The sequence below is a fragment of the Cheilinus undulatus genome, linkage group 4 (genome assembly GCF_018320785.1).
Source record: "Cheilinus undulatus linkage group 4, ASM1832078v1, whole genome shotgun sequence".
Classification (NCBI taxonomy): Eukaryota; Metazoa; Chordata; class Actinopteri; order Labriformes; family Labridae; genus Cheilinus; species Cheilinus undulatus.
In genome coordinates, this window is record NC_054868.1 from 40,716,390 (window position 1) to 40,733,040 (window position 16,651).

The 16,651-nt window shown below is 40.7% G+C and overlaps 1 protein-coding gene across 1 annotated transcript in view; it reads left to right on the top strand.

Annotated features, from left to right (window-relative positions):
• fhip1aa (FHF complex subunit HOOK interacting protein 1Aa) overlaps positions 1 to 16,651 on the top strand; it is a 53,300-nt gene that overhangs the window by 22,303 nt on the left and 14,346 nt on the right. The window contains exons 3-5 of the mRNA XM_041784721.1: positions 2,063 to 2,283; positions 11,538 to 12,218; positions 16,434 to 16,592. Coding sequence (XP_041640655.1) covers positions 2,179 to 2,283; positions 11,538 to 12,218; positions 16,434 to 16,592 — 945 coding nt within the window. The 5' untranslated portion in view covers positions 2,063 to 2,178. The remainder of the gene's footprint in view (positions 1 to 2,062; positions 2,284 to 11,537; positions 12,219 to 16,433; positions 16,593 to 16,651) is intronic.

Sequence of the window (16,651 nt, forward strand, 5' to 3'; positions counted from 1 at the left end):
TAAGGCCCAGCTAAACTTGGGGACCATGGAGGTCATGAAAATCACAGTCCACTTTAAAGTTATTCTGTGGTAACCGTATTTCATTTGTGACCTGAATAATAAACACTCTTATCAAAGCCACAAAAACATTTTTTATTTATGCCGTAGAACAAGTATAGATTTTTGAAAAGGTACAACCCCCTTTTCTTACAACAAATGTACCTTTTTATTGGTAAAGTTAACATTGTGGACAGGCACACTGAACTAAACCATTTGGGAAGTAATGTCAGACTGTAAAGCTAAGCCAACTGTAAAGGAAAGTAATTATATAATTGTGAAAAGAAAAGAGGCAAAAATATAGGCAAAAAGTGACAAAAGGGGGCAAACATGGCAAAAAAGCAGCAAAAATGAGTTAAAGCTGGCAAAAAGAAGTGGCAAAAAGTGGGAAAAATATTCAGTAAATGCCAAAAGGAAGAGGCAAAATGGGCATACAGTGTGCAAAACAGTAGAAAAATTGGCAAAATGGCAATTAAGAGTGAAAAACTGCAAAAATGGGTTAAAAGAGGCAAAAAGGGGAGAAAAATATCAAAGTGATTGAAAATGGCTCAAAATGGGTTCAAAGTGGCAATAAAGGGCATGAACAGCCAAATGGGTTAGAAATGGCAAAAAGAAGTAGCATAATGTGTGGAAAAAGTGTCATAAAGCGGTTAAAAAGTAGCACAAACAAATCCAACATCAGAACCCAGTAGCAGAATGACACACTTTTCAGCTACCATGTAGCTAGGAAGCTAAAGCAAACAATGCATAAGCTGAATTAGCTTAGTAAACTTCAAATAAAGCAACATTAGCTATGTTCCTACATCTATGTAGCTTACCTAGCTAGCATTGCTTATGTAGCCAATGTAAATATGTTCGCTAGGCCTTAGCTACCTTACTTTACTGGGCATTTCAAAGGAAGTTGTTTAGTTGCTTATTCAAATTTGAAATTTGCTCTACAGACTGCATGGATGAAAGAGCGAGAATGCCAGAGTTTCAGACTAAATGTCACATGTAACCCGTCTCATTTGTTTGCATACTGCGTGCAAATACTGCATGCTAACATGAACAGAAACATTCTGTGATCTGAAATGCAGGGTTTGTTTTGTTCTGTAGAGATGATGTGTGAATCATGGTCGATCCTCGTGTGCATGCACATCCTAACTTCAGCTGTATCAAACATTCCCTGTGTGCAAACAGAGGAAACATGAGGAGATACGGCACATCCTTACATCCTTCCTCTTGGGAGTGCGGGCGTTTACCTGGAAACACGGAGCAGTTCAGCAGACACTTGGATTTGCCCTTTTTGGTCACATTGAACACTACCACACACAGTTTTTCCCTTGCTGCTCTCAGTGTTGTCAAAGAAACTTTTGTCTTATGCAGGAGTCAGTCTCCAGTAATGCCCTCTCTCCAAGGAAAACAGCAAATTAGCTCCTTCCTGGGGGGAAAGTGGGCATCTTCCAAATTTCCACTGTGGCAGTGTGAGTGTTGGATCCGTTCTGCAGAGCTGCCTGGTGGCTATTTTTGCAAAAATGCATTTTAGAGTGAGCAATGCAGTCCTCACTTTCCTAAATATGTCCTCCAGATATGGAAACACAAACACACCATGCAGTAAACTTTACAAAATCTACAAGATCTTCCCTCATTTTCTTGCTCAGCTCCTCACATGCAGCTGGAGTCGTTCGCACTGAGTTGAAGTTCGCCCTCTGATGTCAAAAAATGTTTGTGTAATGAGAGCGACGTCACGGGGCCAGCAGGAATCCACTTTGGGCGTGTAAGCTAGTCCACAAGCAATTTGACAGCTTGGTCTGAAGTCCTGAGAGCAGCAGGCGAGTCTCTGAGCAAAAGTGAAGCAAGATGTGTCTCTCCTCCACTGAGTCATCTGACTTTGCCTGTTATTGTTCTCTTTCCTGCATGCCTGTCATAGCAGCCATCCAACCATGCAGAGAGAGAGAAATTCACTGCGTATCATTGCATCAGTGCTGCTGTTTACTGTCTGTGTCATAATGTGTGCTTTTCTGTTTTTTTCTGCCTCCTTCCTCAGGTCCTCTGTGATTATCTCTTCTCCTGTGGTTTTGGTTGCACCCAGTAAGCAGTCAGTAACGTCCTGCATCTCCTGCCTATGACATGGTCTAATCCACGTACGATCCGGTCACTGTGATGGCCTCCATGGTTGCCAGCGGAAACCAAGATGGGCAGTCTCTGGTCCTGAAAGGGGTGGATCCAGAGACATGCATGATTGTGTTCAAGAACCACTGGGCTCAGGTAAACGCACCAGTGAATCAGGTTTTAGTCAACTAAAACCTTTGCTTTGCATCACTTATTGTTGGGTTTTTTCTTGTCAGTAAATTGTTGTAAAAATTAGACCAAAACTTAAAAAAGAGGTCACTGTGAAGTCTATATGTGGACTGTAGCATTTAAGCCTCAAGGCATTTAGCTTAGTTTAGCATCTCTGCTATTTCAGTCAGCAGCAGAGCACACCTATGACACGCACATATGTGCATGCGCACGGTTAACATGTGGCTCCTTTCAAAGGTTGTGTAACCACTGCTCCTATACAAGCCACCTGTATAGCAAAGTCAAATGCTTTCTGAGTAGTTTTATCATATGGAGTCTCCTCATGATGGTCTGATTATATGATAAGTGCAACTACTAAACTGATGAGAGATTCAAAATAAATTTTTAGCCAATTTGGACACAAATGCATGACTAAGTCGGAAGTTGCCCCAACATTCAGCCTGATGATCGTACTTTTTCTACCTGGCCGACTACAGCCTGACCAGCTCCTCCTGACTGGCTTGATAGATTTGTGGCATGTTTGATGTTTTGGTGATACAACTGCATTCCCACAGTGAGGTTTAAGCCCCAAGCAGATTACCCAACTTTGGGGCATTTTTTCTTTTGTGAACTATTGGACAGTGTCTCAGATCATTATGATAACAGCAGGAATGAAGTTTGATGTGCCTTCCCCGACTTTGATAAAGGAAATAAACAAGCAGTAAATAGGCCTGACTACGGACATGGGTTTTTTGTTATGATGTAGCTGCTAGTTGTGTTTGCTGGTGATGCTGTTTAGTGGTTTTGTTGCTGTCTGAAGCCATTTAAAGCATGCAAACGAAACAACAGATCACTTCACGCAGTCCATTCTAACTTCACTCGTACAACTACACAGTGTCAACCTGATTATACAACTGGCAAGTATTCTCCTTGCTCAGTTGGAAAAACACAAGTTCCTGAGTGCCATTATGGTGCGCCCCAGTAGGACTATGCTTATGCTAAGGAGAACAGCCTGGTTCTCTCTGACTCAAAAATGCAGACATAACAGACAGACAGAATGCATGACATAAAAAATGCACAAATATGTAGTTACGTGCCGTATTTTTTTCCAACTCCTTCTGTACTCTCGTGTATTGTTGCTCTTTAATTTTCTTAAGGTATTTTGGGGCTTTTTATGCCTTTTTTTAGGGGGAAGGACAGTGGATAGAGTCACAAACAGGGATGAGAGAGTGACATGCGGGAAAGGTGCCACAGGCCAGACATGAAACCTGTGCCCTGGCCCAGGCCAGGCCATCTGTGTCCTACATTGTTGCTTTATTTGACAGCTTTAAAAAGAGGAAAAGAGACCCAATTACCTTGACCTTGACCTGACCTCCAATCTAATCAGTTTATCTCTGACTCAAAATGGACATTTGTGCCAAGTTTAAAGAAAATTCCTCAAATATTCTTTAGATATAACATTCACAAAATGGGCCTGGACAGATGTTCTGAATACATGATGCCTCTGGCCGCGGCTATCTGCAGCGCAGAAGCGTGAAACAAAAATCTGAGAAACTCTTCAAATGAACTTTTTTTGGTCCCAGTTTATCATCCTCTTGCTCCTTAGAAATGTCCTCCAACTCCAGGTACACAAGTTCTTTCCTTTACTCCAAAAGTTCCAAAGCAGTTCTTGTTTAGACGCAACTTTTCCTCCATTTCTCTGCTCCTGGCAGTACATCCTGACAGACAAAGTAGATAACAATCCCAACAACATTCGGCTACAGAACAGTTAAGGCCGGTGGAGTCTTGGCAGCGTGCTTCAGACCGTCTCAGACGCTTGGCTCTGAGCGGCAGCATGTGTCCCTGTTCACCCCTGTGGGTCCTGGCAGCCTGTGAGGCCTAAGTCCTCCCACGCTGTGATCAACAAACCCCACACACCCCTACACGGCCCTACACTGTCAGGCGTGTGACGCAGGCCAGATACTGAGGGGATTGAAGAGCGTGTTGGTTACTCTTCATCAGCTGCTGCAAAATGAGAGGCTGTCCGTGTGGAGCTGAATTCTTCTGTGTTTTTATTGAATTTGCTACTGGTTAAGCTCACAGGGATTAGTTGTTTCATTAGTTTGGAAGCTGTGTGGTTTAGTGCTGATTTTGAAACTTCACTGTAGGCTGTGAGTTAAAAGTGCTTTGGTCATTTTTACATGACGTGGACGTTCATACTTTATCATGCATTATTTATGATAAATGTGCAGTTTTGACACAAAGAGGCTGCTTCTGCATTCAACTGCTGTGAAAGGAGCGTCTTGTTTTGCTCTTCTTACTGTGTGCTCATGTTAACATGTTAAAGTCATGTTTTCAATATGTAAGGAAACTTCAAAGCAGCCCCAGACCATCTCACTACCACCATCATGTTTGACTGTTGGTTTGATGTTCTTCTTATGAAATGCTGTTTTAGTTTTAACCCTTCCAAAAAGTTAAACTTTTGTCTCATCAGTCCACAGAATATTTATCCAAAAGTTTTGGGGATCAGCAAGATGTTTATGGCAAACCTGAGAAGTACCTTTGTGTTCTTTTTTGTCAGCAGTGGTTTTGACCATGGAACTCTCCCATGGACGCCATTTTTGTCCAGTCTCTTTCTTATTGAATCATGAACACTGACCTTAACTGAGTCAATTGAGGCCTGCAGGTCCTTGGATGTTCTAGATTCTTCTGTGACCTCCTGAATGAGTTGTCGTTGCACTCTTGGAGTAATTCTGGTTGGCCGACCGCTCCTGGGAAGGTTCACCGTTGTTCCAAGTTTTCTCCATTTGTGGACAATGGCTCTCACCATGGAGTCCCAAAGCCTTAGCCCTTTCCAGCCTGATAGAAAATGTGGTTTATCACAGTAAATTCATGATTTAACAAGGGGGGAATCCTTTTTCACATGAGGCCAGGTAGGTTTGGCTGGCTTTTTCCCTTGATAAATGTGATCACCATATTAACACTAATGTTATCTGTTTTCTAATGTTCAAACATGTTTGGTGATATGACACATTTAAGTATGGCAAATATGCACAAAAATAAGAAATCAGGAAGTGGGCAAATACTTTATCATAGCACTTTATGTGCTGTATATGCAGCCATGGTTCTGGTTGTCAGAGCACAACAAGGTGAATTACAGCAACAATTGCTTTAGGACAGCTATGGTGATTCTCTCAAGGGACATACAACTCAACAGGCAAACAGACATTAGCCTGTTAGCACCAGCTCACACAATTCATTTGTCATGATACCAAAGCAAAGAAGATTGGCCTAAAAATGGCCACTGAAAAGATACTTATTTTAAGTTGTGTGGAAGAAGAGGGCTTCTGTAAGCCAATAGCATCTGTCAAGCCAGAGTAAAAGCTTCCTTCATGGCTAACAACAGCTACGTGAGTGGAGCAGATATATGAGGAAGGACCAGGGTGATAAAGAGAGCTCAAAGTCAGTTTGAAACTTGGTACAGTTAAGAAGATATTCCAAAAAACAATCAGTATGTTTGGCTGCTGGTTTGATGTAACAGGCATCTGTGTACAGAGGCTGCAGCCCTTGACACACTGGTTGCAAGGTCAAATTCTAAATCTGATGCTGTTTGGTGCACATCTCCCCCCTCTGTCCTCATATTTCCGGTTTCTCTTTGGCTTTCCTATCAAAATAAAAGCTAAAAGAACAAGAAGAATCCTCTGAACAAGCAGTTTGTCTGAATGTAGTTAGAAAAAGTTGATTTATTGTGTTGGCCTCACTAAAACTAGACTTCTGAAATAAAAGTAAGCGTATTAATCTGACTGAAATTGTACTAAATTAAGTATCTCAAAGTTGGACCAACAAACTTTGATTTTTATTTTTTTTTTCAGTTGACCCAGACTGGACCAGCATGATCCATAGTCAGACTTCTTCTAGTGATCTGGATCATTTTGCACAGCTCAAAGCTGGTTCATTCTGCTTCAAAGTGGCCGTTAATATGGCTGTTTGGCCTCATCAAATGTAGCAGTGCTTTGACCCATGATTTACATTTGTGTGTGAATTTTACTCAACTCTCAAACAGGAGCTGCCTCCGATTGTTCACATTAAGATTGGGATTTAACTAAGCATAAATGCTGAGAATAGCAGCCTTCATATATCACCGTAAGCTGGAGGTTGATCTCATTTGTTAAAAAAAAGTAAAGCATGACTTGATTTTAAGATTTGCATCATGTCCTGTTTGGTGAAAGCCATCTATTCAGGCCTATTTCAAGGGTATAAATTTTCTCTCACTTTTTCATTTCTTCGAGGATTATTGTTAAGATTTCCAGGCCTCTAACAAAGTGGATCAGCTTTAATTTGTTTTATTAAAATCTTTTATGTAACTCTTCTTATGCAACAAGCTCAAGCGAGTGTGTCGCTGCTTGTTTGCTTGATTTCCCTTGTTTTACTGTAAGACGTTGATGTAATCAAAAATGCCAGAGACTGAGCACTCCTTGTTCCACATTAAAGCTCATTTTGCTTCAGGCAGACTGGCAGCACTATTCTGCTCCTGCACAGTCGTGTTTTCATGCTCAGTTAATCTGCAGCTTGATACGAGGGATCTTGACTTTGGTTTCAGTTTGGAAAACCTTGAAATCCAAGCGACATGTTGTAACTAATATCTGCCTTATTTCCGCCTAAGAAGCATTGCTGCCGAGCTCATTGACGGATGAGGTTTGTGTTCATTTGCAGTGTGTTATCTCCGGCCCTCCAGGCCTCACAGAGCTCATAGTGTTTGTAGTGACACGCATTATGATCTGTTTGTTGCTGCCGCTGCCAGCAGTCTTTAAGAGAGACAGAGCGGGCAGTTTGTTAGTCGTCACCGTGGCTCTGCAGAGATACTGACTCATTCCATTCATGGCAAATACCGTTTTATGAATGTGTTTCTGTTTAGGGACAGACGGAGCAGGGATGAAACACTCCCATCCAGCGTACATTAAGAATGTCTTCACACTTGAATTTGGTTCATTAAAATTTAGATTAATACCAAACAGCTGCATTATTGTAGCTTTACATCCCTTTGAACAAGTAAGTTAAACATTTCCTATTCAAGTGTTTTTGCTGCTTTTTTGCCTTTAAATCCCAAGGTCAAACTCTTTTCCAAAAAAGTTGCTACTTTGTGTAAAGTCTGACTTTAAACAGTGATTTGCAAATCAGTTGAATGCAACACAAAGACAAGAAATTTAATGTGCATTCTGTTTTTATTCACATTCTACACAATGGCCCAACTTTTTTCTGGAGTTTTGGTTCGTATAAACCCAGAATGATAATAAGGGAATCATTGTGCATAGAATATCTATTCAGAAAACAGCCTTATTCTGACTGTTAATGCTATTGTGCATAAATTATGCATAAGACAGGACTTTCCTTAACAAGCTGACTAAACAAACCCTTTCAGATTTGAAACAAGAACCCACTGTCAGCAAATTTAATGCTGATGTATTGTTCGAGTTTGTTCTAGTTTCTTTAAAAGAAAAGTTTGAGTATTGTCATCTTATCATTTGATTTGATGCGCTTTAATTAATTTCTATGGGATGTTGAAGTCCTTTTTGTGTTTCCAAAGTGTTATTTAACATTAGTAGACCTAGAAGTTTCAGTTTGGGTTGACCACATGACACATACTGTGATTTTTAAATAGTTTTTCTGACACATGATGGGAAATGGGTGAGGGAGTTGATGTGTTTTTTTCTGCTTTTATTTACTCAAGACTACTCCACACAGGAGGCTGCATGGCGGCGCAGGGGTTAACGCTGTTGCCTCACAGTCAGGGCCTTTCTATGCAAAGTTTGCATGTTTTCCCCGTGCATGTGTGGGTTCTCTCTGGGTACTTTATCTTCCTTCCGCCAACAAGAACATGCACATTAGGCTAGTTGGTGCTGGGGTAGGCTCCAGAAACATTCTGTCTGTCACATTCATTACGGACCAATCATGCGCTGCTCTGGCATTAACCTACAGGCTAGTGCTGCCATAGTTAATGAATTGATTGATTTACTTACTGACTTCTGTGGCTACATCCGAGCTAATCATGCTTCCAGCAGCCATCCATCTATACTTCTGATTATTCACGGTTGGGCCGAGGTTGTTGCAGGCTGAGCAAGTCAACCCAGACATCCCTCTCTCCAGCATCACTTTCCAACTCCTGGGGGTTCCTGAGGCATTCCCAGACCAGACAGGATGTATAATCTCTCCAGTGCATTCTGGGTCTTCCTTGAGGTCTCCTCCCTGGTGGACGTTCCTGGAAGAACTCAAAACAGAGGCACCCTGGAAGCACCCTGATCAGATGCCGGAACCACCTCAACTGGCTCCTTTGCTTCGAAGGAGCAGTGACTCTACTCTTAGCTCTGGATGTCTGAAGTCCTCACCCTATTTCTAAGGCTGAGCCCAGCCATCCTCTGGAGAAAACTCAATTCAGCTGCTTGTATATGCGATCTTATTCTTTCACACATTACCCAGAGATTATGGCCATAGGTGAGGGTTGGGAGGTAGACTGATCAGTAAATCGAAAGTCTTTTGGCTCAGCCCCCTCCTCACCACGACGAACTGGCACAATACCTGTAGTACTGCTGACACTGCATCAAACTGCCTGTCAATCTTAGCTCCCTTTTAGCCTACACACAAGTCTCCCAAACTCATGTCAAAGCAGTTCACAGAAGAATGAAAACACCTTTTCCATCTTGGAAAGCTTTCAGTGCTGCTCAAGGACTCTTCCACTGTAACTGCTCCTCTTAACAGCTTTTTTTGGGGTTGGTTTCAGTCACTTTGGGGCCTCAGGCAAAGACCAGTATCAGGCCCCTCTACATTTAGATAAAAGCAATCCTAGCAACTGGACGAAATATTTTGATTAATCTCTTTTTAGCTAACAGAGAACTACAAGGCAAACAAATACACCATCCCCACTTTGAAGGACAGTGGTGGCAGCATTATACTGTGGGGATGCTTCTCAGCAGCTGCTCCTGGTAGGCTTTTTTTGATAGGATCATAACTGGTGTAAGCAGTGGAGCTGCAGAAATGTGGAGAAATATGTAATGAATGTGCATTTAATACCAAAAAAACTACACAGTATTAAGTAAAATTGGTACAAACTATTATTTTAATGAATAATAGTATCAAAAAGTACCGAAACTTAAAAAACTGTCTATTTTAAAAGAGAGGCTTGTAGGTGAGGAATAAATCCATGCAAGATGTATGCAAGAGTTTGCTTTCAATATTTGATTAGAAAAAGGAAGTTACAAAGTATTGAGTGTCTAGTACTTTAATTTTTGGTCAATGTGAAATCAGTGTTGTTTGATTATTTCTGGTATTTTACTAAAGCTTGAAATTTTGGTATTTGCGACAGCCTTGTTACTGATGAATTTGGAGAATCAACTGAGCTGTCAGCATTGTAAATTCTACATGAAACCAACAAAATAACTCCATGCTTACTTACTGCTATTAAGCAACAAACCTCTGACTTATCAGTGTCCAAAACCTCACCTCTTCCTGTCCGTGGAGCCTGAACTTGTCTGATCCCTGATCCTCCGGACACTGGGCCGCCGGCTCAGACACAGATTACAAACTTGCGTTCTCTTGTTTCCATCGGCTGTGCCCGGTCAGGTTGTGTACAGCGGGTTATTGTCATGGCAGCAGGGGCAGGCCAGGGACACTGGCTCCTTTATTGTGACTCTGGTTTCCACGCAGAGGACACACAAGGGAGGGTCAGGATACACAAAGGACTGTTTCACTGTGTGCTAGTGAACTGAGTTTATTTGTGCTGAAATGTTGGTTTATTTATTCCACATTATTGTGGCTTTAAAGTGTCATCTTACCTGAAGGTGTCAGTTTTGTTTAAGATTATATACAGTAAAAAAAAAAGATTAAAAAACACTTTAATAGGGAAATAGTTGTACATTTACTTTATGTGAGTGTTGAAGCTTAAGCTCTTCATTTGTCAGTTCAAATGGAATTTGATTCACTGCTTTCTGCACCTTTTCAGTCCCAGCAATCAATTACCTTCTTTCTAGGATTTTATTGGTTGAGTTTCTGTCAGTCTTTGTGTTCCATTCTGCAAATCTTTTTGAATATGATGCAGCAAGCTTTGCACACCTGGATTGGAGGATTTTCTGCCATTCTTCTTTCAGATCTTCTCAGGCTCGGGCAGGTAGGATGGGGATCTTAGGTGGACTGCTGAAGACGTTCACAGAGTCGTCCCTAAGCCTGTGTTGTCTTGGCTGTGTGTTTAGGGTCATTGTCATGTTGGAAGAGGAACTTTCAGCCCACTCTGAGAAGCTGAGTGCTGCAGAACAGGTTTTCATTGAGGATATCTCTGCCATCAACCCTGACCAGTCTCCTAGTCCCTGCTGCTGAAAAACACCCCTCACAGCATGGTGCTGCCACCACCATGCTTTACTGTTTGGATGGTACTAGGATGGTATTGAGTGGTGTCTGGTTTCCTCCAGACATAACATTTAGAAATGAGGCCAACCAGTTCAATCTTGATTTCATCATATTAAAGAATCTTGTTTCTCACGGTCTGAGAGTCCTTTAGGTGCTTTCTGCAAACTGTTCTGCATTTAGGAGATGCTTCCATATAGCCACTCTGCCATAGAGCTCAGATCAGTGGAGGGCTGCAGTGATGGCTGTCCTTGAACTTTGTCCCATCTCCACACAGGATCCCTGGAGCTCAGTCAGAGTGACCATCAGGTTCTTGGTCACCTCTCTCACTAAGGCTGTTCTTCCAATTGCTCAGTTTGGCCAGGCAACCACCTCTTGGAAAAGTCCTGGTTGTGCCAAACTTCTTCCGTTTTCTTCAAGTCATTGCAATTGTCCTTTAACTTTTTAAGTTTATCATTCAGACTTGAATCACTTGTGATGTTTCCCAAATGACAAATCACAAATCACACTGGTCATGTCAACTAGACAGAACAGGATTTGGTGGTGTTTCTTGGATGCATGGCATTGAATTTTTGCTGATATTTACATAAATTTTAGCTGATACAGATATATAAATAGTATAGTTAGTTAACAGACCTCAAACCTGCTGACACTGATAAAATCTGTAAAACACTTTGGTGAGCTCATGCTGTTTTTAATGTGTGTTTAATTTAAAATAAATTAGACTAGACTTATTTTGATGTTAAAATAAATAGCTAAAGTTAGGAATGTTTTTTAGTTGGTTAAGTTTGCAGCAGTTCTTGCATGAAAACAAAATGATACAAGGTAATGATGTGTTTATTAAATGATGTTCCTCTTGTCTTTTGCTGTAGGTGGTGAAGATCTTAGAAAAGCATGATCCCTTACGCACCAGCTCCAGCCTGACCCCCCTCAGTGTCATCAACCTCAGCACTGGCTCCAGCGGTGGCCCTCGTTTTGGCCCCATCCCTGGAGATGAGGCGTCGGCGGTGCAGAACTATGTGGAGCACATGCTGTTCCTGTTGATAGAGGAGGAGAGTGGGCAGGCCGGCGCCATGGGCCCCATCCTGGAGTTCGTGGTGATGGAGAACGTGATGGAGCGTCTCTTCGTTTGGAGCCTCCGCAGGGAGTTCACAGACGACATGAAGCTGGAGCAGCTGAAGATGTATGAGATGCTGGTTGGCCAGGCTCACCAGCCTCTGCTGCATCACAAGCCCATTCTGCGGCCGCTCATGATGCTGCTGTCGTCCTGCTCAGGCACGACAGCACCGCGGGTCGAAGCGGAGCTGGTGCTGCTGCTCAACCAGCTGTGCTGCGTTTTGGCAAAGGACACATCGGTTTTGGAGCTTTTTTTCCACACCAGCGAGGATCAGGGAGCAACAAACTTCCTCATCTTCTCCCTGCTCATCCCGTTCATCCATAGAGAGGGAACTGTGGGCCAGCAGGCCAGAGATGCTCTGCTGCTCATCATGTCACTGTCTGCTGAGAATGAGCGGGTGGCCAAACACATCGCAGAGAACACATTCTTCTGTCCGGTCAGTCCAAAAGAGGAATTTCCTTTTTTTCCTACCTAGCTGTCTCTTTCTCTTTTGTTTCTTGATTTAGAGTTTTTCTAATACAAATCTTGGTTTGGTATGGCCCTCTGATACTGCCTTAAATGTGTGATTAATAATGGAAGATCATAACAACTGATACACAAATTTGATATTATGATAGATCAGATAGAATTGGTTAATTTATTTTTACCTTCTGGTAGATTTGGTTAAGAATTAATCAGCCTTCCTTTACACTCATAATTAACAGCACATGTTGTAGGAGTGAAATACAGGTGAAAGACATTGTTAAGTAAAAACAAGGTTAACAAAGACCAGATAAAAATGAGAATATACCATTAATAAGTGAAAACATGGTAATAAAGATAGAGATACTGTATGTCTCAGCTAAGTAAAGGTAGCTATGCTATGCTAGCTATGCTAGCTATGTTATTAATGTTTAATAAGCCAATGTAGCTGAGCTAGCTATAGCAACGTGAGCTTTGGCAAGCGTAGCTAAAGCTAATTTTGTTATGTAGATTTAGGTAGCTTTTTAATCATTTTTTAAAAATTTAGCTTTGGCTACGTTAGCTTACGCAGTTAACACAGCTACGTAAGCTACGTTTACTGCGTTAGAATGTTTACATGAAGGACGAGTTTTTCTCCTGTAAGTAGACTAATTACCTGGCTTGATTAAATGTGTTTCAGTCAGATTTTGCTTGTCAGGTTTTTTCTCCCCGTAACCCTAAATGGAAGTTTAATCAGATTTAATTTTGAAAGTATTTATATATGGCGTTTCAGATGAAAGGTCTGTGAGTGTGGTCAGCAGAGATGGACGGTCTGCAGCTATACCTCTCCTTACACCAGGGTTAGGGGGTCTGGAGCCAATCCCAGTTATCATTGGGTTAGAGGCAGGGTCCACCCTGCACTCGATGCCAGTCAATCGCAAGGCTGATATATTGGAAAAAACAACCAGGCATGCTCACACACACACCTTTGGTCAATTTGGAGTCATCAATTAAACTAACAAGCTTGAGAACCTGAAGAAATCCTCTGCATGCATGGGGAGACTCCTCACAGAAAGGCCCAATACCCAGATTTGAACCAGGAATCTTCTTGCTGTGAGGCAACAGTACTGACCCATGCACCGAAGCTGTTATGCAACCCTGAAATGCAGCTAAATACAGAAAAATAAATTATGATCAGCAACAAACAACATTGTCCTGCTAGCAGAGAGTATTGTTGGTCAAAGCTTGCAACACTGGAATCAGTCAGTGTTTTGTAGCAGATATTCTGTTTTCTATTGATCACACTAGTAGGGATGCACAGATGTACCGGTTCATCACATATCAGCTCTTTTGACAAACATTGGCTGTCCTCAAATAATGTGAGCATTATTTTTGAACGTGCTACTTTGCCTGACACTTCAGATAGACTGTTTCATGGCATGGGATATATTTCACATCGATCTGGGAAACAAACTGTGTCCATTGTGTTTTGGAAGGGTCAAACTTTCACCAAAAATTGGAGGGTGATTGGATAAATATTCTGTCACATTTATTGCATCCTTATCATCAACATGTAGACGAAAATCACGACGCCACCCAAAGCAAAACACGTCTGGCATACAAGAGATTATCGCACTGTTGCAAGCTAATCCCATTAAAATAATGCTATTTAGCTGTAGCTGCAGACGTTGCATGAAAAGTAGCTTTTGATGTGATGCCAGGTTAACAACTGGAGTCTGAATTTAATTGGTTCCACTGGCAGACTATGAGGATAATCCTTCAGAGGATTTACAGTATATATCAATGTAACACTAATGATGCTCTCTTCTTACTGGTTAATTAGACCATGGTGCTAAATCTTTAAACCTTATCTCGTAGCTAGATCATATTATTGCTGAATATTTGTGATAGGAAAGGGTTTTGGACATGAATGCAGTAACTAGTGACCCCATTACCATATCATGATGATTAAAGCAGGAAAGTTATAGGCAATAAAAGTCTCTACTGCTAAAATATTTATAGAGCTGACCTGCAGGAGGCATAAATCCATATGTCACTTGTCTTACTGTACAAGGAGGAAAAGACAGGCAGATATGTAGTCTGCTTCTCTGCTTTAGGTCCGCTTTACATTTTTAAAATAAGTGGAAAAGCAGGCATGATTTACAGAAGTATTTGGCATTGTAGGGAGCTGTAAAACACTGATCTGTGATGTGAAGCTGAGAGTAAAACTGAGTAGCAAGAAGCAGAACATCCATCATTTATGCCATAGGCTACACCGCCTCATTAATGTTTAATTGGAGACCATAAAATTCTCTCTGAAGTCACTTGATGTTAGATTATTCTTCATTAGACCGTATATATCCCATGATTCTTTGTTTGCAACACAGTTTGTTTTTGTACAGCTCAGTTATAACATCCCTACAGGCTGTATTATCATGGTAGTACAGTTTTACTGTGGATAATAACAACTGAGGAGCTTTAAAACGGCATCGTATCTGGAATTTTTTTTTTTTTTTTAAAGATGCTGCAAACCTGTTTCCAACTCTGTTGAAAAGTAACAACCGTAAATCTGGATGAGCAAAAGCCTTACAACTATATGTAATATAAGCTATATGCTAGTGTTAATTTTAGCAGCTATTTTAACCTCCATTACATTTTGGCTTTCCTAGAACATATTAATAATTTCTACTATTGGAAAATTTTAATATTACTGTTCAGTATTTCCATTAAAATTTGAAATGTTGGGGAGAATTAGCAATTTTAAGGAATTTTAATGTAAACTTTCTTTGTATTTTGTGGGGAACTGGCTTGGAGAGTTTTAACTGAACTAGGGAATATGTTTGTATCTATTCGTGGGTTTGATTAGAAATTTTGGTAGTCTTTTTTTTTTCTTTTTGGCATATTCATGGGACTTTTTTGGATGTTTGGGGATTTTTTTTATTATCAGGCATTTTCATGGAAATTTGGGGGTATTTTAAAAGTATTTTTGGTGACTATGCTTGAAAATCTTCAAGCATGGAAATTTCCTTTTTATGGAAATTTAGGAAACTGGTTTTGATTTTTTTAAACTAATTTTCAGGGAAGTTGCTTTGGAATTGTGGGTTGGAGTGCTTTGAAATTTTAGATATTATCATAGACATTTGGGAAAATAATATGGAAATTTTTGGGAATTTTATTTGGATATTTTTATGAGGTTGTCCTATGAAATTTGTAATGAAATTTAATGAAAATTTGAAAGATATCTGGACATTTTAATGGAATTTTTCAGTATGATTGCAACTGTACTATACTACAATATTAAGATTTGGGATTGTAATATAGTACATAAATTGAATCACGAGGCCACTTGGCTATCAAGGAAAAAGCAGAGAATGATTATCGTCTTTAAATGTGTATTTCTCAACTAAAAACACACAAATATTAAGCTGCTTACAAAAATGAAAAATACTTTTCACTGTACTGCTTTCAAATAAAACTTAATATCTTGAAAAATAAAGATTTTCCTTTTCAAGAAATAAGGGAATTTCTACAAAGTGCAATAATGGCACTGCTGTGAACTTAAAGGTTTTTCTGCAGGCATTTTAGTAAACCATTCAAGCGCTAACCCTAACCCTAACCCTTTTATGCAATCATGTAATTGCACAGCCTGACATTGAGACTATGATTGCAGTGCGATTAGATTAGATTAATTGTGCAGCAGTACTTCTTAATCCACATACTTTATTTCAGGAGGGCTGATTTTAACCACTTGTTTGGGATACATTTAATAGCAGCTGTTATTATAATTTGTAAAAGATATTTTCCAGCTCTTCCATCCATGCCTTTGAGTCTCTTTAACCTCCTCCCAAAATATTCTTAATTTTGAACATGTCCAGAAAATGTGGGTATGGTTACCAGTCAGTGTACCACAGTTTCTCCAGCATTTATTTGAATATGCCTGGCCCTTTTAGCAACCATGTCCAAAAGAATGTCATTTTTTACCTTCCACTTCAACTCCATTAACAAATTCAAGTTGCTTAAGAGATCTGCTCCAGAGCGAATTTTCTTATTATGACACATTAATGGGACCTACCACTGGGTTTTATGTCAGTTTATTATGACTACTTGATTCCCGGGTCAGTGTGATTAGTGATTATAGGAACTGAGGACATTTGAGACCCAGAAACATGGCAGTGACCTTATTTGATGATGACAACCCTCTCTCCTTCAGGTGCTGGCCACAGGGCTAAGCGGCCTGTACTCGTCTCTGCCCACAAAGCTGGAGGTTCCCAACGAGGAGTGGCACTGCCTGCACAGAGAGGACTGGCTCCGGATGCCGTCCCTCGTCCAGTTTCTCAACTCGCTGGAATTCTGCAATGCCGTTATTCAGGTGGAAACGTGTGACTGGGCTGCACTCACACAGCTCTGTCACATGAAAAATGTATTCAC